Below are 3,572 nucleotides of genomic sequence, written 5' to 3'. Positions count from 1 at the left end.
TTCTTACTGCAGATATTTCTGAAAAACATGTTTGTATCGCTTTTTCTAGATATACATATATGGGTATACACACACACACTCACACACACAGACTGAATCCAGTCCTGGTGGATGCTAGGGAAGCACTCACCTCCACCCCCAAATTAATCTTGATTTGACTTTTCACAATTATGTCTCTCTCCTCTTCCATTTTCTCAAATGCTATATAATCATTTGCTAAACTAGTAGTCAATATCTATAAGTGAATTTACATGACTAATATTCAGTTGCAATATATTTTTTTATAACTTTTCATTTTTCCTTGGATTTATTAGTTTTGTTTTCTGAATTTTGAAAAGGCTGCAGACTAATAATTCATCCCAGCCTCTTTGAAAAATTCCTAGTCTACATTCAAATACACCAGGTACCCTTATCAATTTTTCTTTTTGAGGAGTCATACCTGAACTCTCCATCTTCAGGATTTCCTGTTGACTTCATGCTGTTCTTGCCTCCCACCTTCCCACTTTTAATAGTTATATTTCTAGTTTAGAAACCATGGCTACCTTGTAAGTAACAAAATATCTTCTTTTCCCTTCACAACAGACTGTGTCTCTCAACTCTCCACTTTATTAGAACACGAAACCATTCCAATTATGTGTTCCTCCCTCCTACAACATTCCCATTTGTATTTTTACATCAAGACTAATGACTTTCACATTCTATTCTGTAACCATAATTAAATATTTCCTTAAAAGGGGAAAAACCACACACAGAATTTGCATTATGATGGTAAAATATTATTCAATGAATAGCCAAGTTTTATGCTGTTTGGATTTCCTTCTTGCAAAGATCGTGATCTCAATGCTGCTCACAGGGACATTAAAACAGAATGCATTTTCTCACGCTTCCACCATTTGTTCAAAATCGTGCAGCATTTCACATTTAGTGTTTGGAGGATGTTTTTCCTGTACAGTTTTGCTTTGTCCTTCACGTAGGATGAAAAAACATATGCATTCCACTTCATATCCTTAATACCATCGGCTTTTTCTTCAGCGTCTTGCTAACAATCCACACCGGTATTCCCTAAGTTTACTGATTTCTTAATTTTCACTCAGGCCATGAATTTGTTGCACAATTTTTTTTTTCCTGAAAAATTCGGTCTTCCTTTTTAATAATATATTCTGTGCCCTTCTGTTATATCCTGGAATTCGATCGGAGTTTAAGAATACAAAGTTTCTGATTTTGGAGGGTTTTAGCCGAAGGTCTCAGTTCCCGGACTCCCCTATGGCCTCTTTTTGGTCCCAGCAGGGGTCCCGCCACGGTCCAGGGAGCGCTAGGAGCGCAGAGCTCAGGCGCGGAGTGCGTCCGGGCCCCCTCGCGAGAACTCCGAGCTCCTCGCTCGCCGGTTCACTAAGTCCCGGGGATGCCTGGGAGTCGGCCATCATGCTAGCCGCCCAAGGCCGGCAGCTTAGTCACTTTTCTAAATGTGTACCTGCAAGCGGATGTTGAGGATCACCGAGCCTGCGATGTAGAAATACGGGAAGTTCATCCGTAGCTGCCAGGCCAGCTCGAAGAAGGCGAGCAGGGTGCGAGAGAGCCCCTTGCAGAAGACCCCATAGGAGGTGGGGGCTGCCGCCGGGTTTCGGGCCTTGACAGCCAGGGATAACGGAGCCGCCACCGGAGTCATCGCTGGAGCCATGGACCCAATATCGCTGCCTGCCCAGCGCCTGGAACCGAGGTTCATCGAAGGCTCTGCCGGCCCCGGAGCAACGGCCAGGACCAAAGGGCCGGGATAGCAAAGCGGCCGCCGGGCTCACCCGCGCCTCCCGCAGCGGTCGCTAGCTCCGGTGCGGTGCTGGGCCGGCGGGCGCTCCGCCCCTTCCTGTCTGCCTCTCCTAGTGGTATTTACCATTTAGAGCATACCTAGTAAAAGATCGGCAACAGGATGTGTTATGTAACGAGTACGCACAGCCGCAGTCATTATTTCCACTTTAAAGTGAAGTTACATGATTTTCCCAAGAGCACGCAGTTTGTAAGGGCCAAAGATGGCTCAAATTAGGGTTTGCTGTGATCTGAGATCTTACCCTTTCGATTTTATAATTAGGGCAAGATGGATCTCCTTACCTAAACTAGTACAGGCATATCACTACAAATAAATACTTTTATAATAAATACTTTTTTATAATAAATACTTTTATAGTGTAAAGTCACAACCTTGGACTATGAGTTTTCCTATGTATTAAGACTAGGTTGCAAGCAACAATCAGTTATTTTAAGAAAAAAGGTAATAATAGTAAGTAACATCTATGAATTTTTTTCCCAGAGCATATATATAACGTCATTTCCACTAATTTTTTTAATGGAGATGCATTGTGAAACCTGGAGTGGAGTCAAGGCTTGGAATATTACAAACATCTACTTCCATGTCCTTAATACCCTTAGAGTAACATCATAATGGGTGTCCCATAGACAATGCTTTTCTTGTATCTAAATGATGTACAATTCATTACCTTCACTAATCATTTTCTAGTTTTGACTAGAAATCATTGCACTTTTCATCAGACATAACCTCTGCAGGGATTATGCAAAGGTCTAATTTTTGATCATAACCTTCAGATTACAATGTAGTTTCAAAAGTCATTTCTCTGTTCAGCAAATCTATAGTAAGCTATTCAAAGCATAATTACTGTAAGCTGGAGTATTTCTGCTTCTATTGTCCTGCTAATAGTAACATGCCTTTGTGAAATTCGTACAATTTAATTGTGTGTCCACAGCCACAATTTCTTCTTTTGCTAGTTTGTACCAATACAACCCCAGCATTAAACAGCAAATAAAGGAACTGCTTATGACAGCCTCTAAAATACTGGTAGGTGGACACAATACCTTTATTTTTATGTGATGCAGAGGATTGAACCCAGGGCCTCATGTGTGCTAGGCAAGCACCCTACCACTCAGTCCCAGCCCCAGCCCCAGTGTAAAATGAATGACAACTCTGATAACTGAGAAAATATGTATAGTTTTACTACAAAGGTGCAGTTCTCTTTGAAAATTGAAATACCATAGAGCCATTTAGCATTCAGGATTACAGAAGTCATTTTGTCCCTGGCTTTCTATTTCCAGCTATGTAAAAATTATGTGTTATCATTCTTCTTTGTACTCACAGACCTCACAGCTCAGCTCTGGTTAACTATGAGAATACTGTTTTCCATCCTTACTGCATGGGAAATATAGCAGCAACCCACTGATTAAATGGCAAGGTTGAATGCCTAGTCCAATGGGAAGGGATAGGCAAAGAAGACCAATTTAAAGCTCCAAATCCTACCCCTTAATGCTCTGAAGCTGATGAAGGATTTCTATTAAGTATCCTCCTGACAGTATATATATATATTTCTTTTTGGTACTGAGGATGGAACCTGAGGTGCTTAACCCACTGAGCCACATCCCCAGTCCTTTAACAAATTTTATTATTTATTTTTATTTTGAGACAGGGTCGCTATATAAGTTGCTTGCCTAGAACTTGTAATTCTCCTGCCTCAGCCTCCTGAGTTACTGAGATTATAGTTGTGCACCACTATACCCATCTCAGGACCAAT

At 41.3% G+C, this 3,572-nt stretch overlaps 1 protein-coding gene across 1 annotated transcript; it reads right to left on the bottom strand.

Annotated features, from left to right (window-relative positions):
• Positions 1 to 588: 588 nt before the first annotated feature.
• Positions 589 to 1,936, bottom strand: SMIM10L1 (small integral membrane protein 10 like 1). Its single transcript, XM_081309396.1, has one exon. The coding sequence runs from the start codon at positions 1,721 to 1,723 to the stop codon at positions 1,460 to 1,462; it is 264 nt and encodes an 87-aa protein (XP_081165522.1). The 5' UTR covers positions 1,724 to 1,936; the 3' UTR covers positions 589 to 1,459.
• Positions 1,937 to 3,572: the final 1,636 nt, after the last annotated feature.

The sequence above is a fragment of the Spermophilus citellus genome (assembly GCF_964194105.1).
Source record: "Spermophilus citellus genome assembly, chromosome: 10".
Classification (NCBI taxonomy): domain Eukaryota; kingdom Metazoa; phylum Chordata; class Mammalia; order Rodentia; family Sciuridae; genus Spermophilus; species Spermophilus citellus.
This window is presented reverse-complemented; position numbering and strand designations above follow the sequence as displayed.

Coding starts and splice junctions, on each gene's coding strand:
- SMIM10L1 (XM_081309396.1), bottom strand. CDS start 1,723: ATGAACCTCGGTTCCAGGCGCTGGGCAGGCAGCGATATTGGGTCCATG.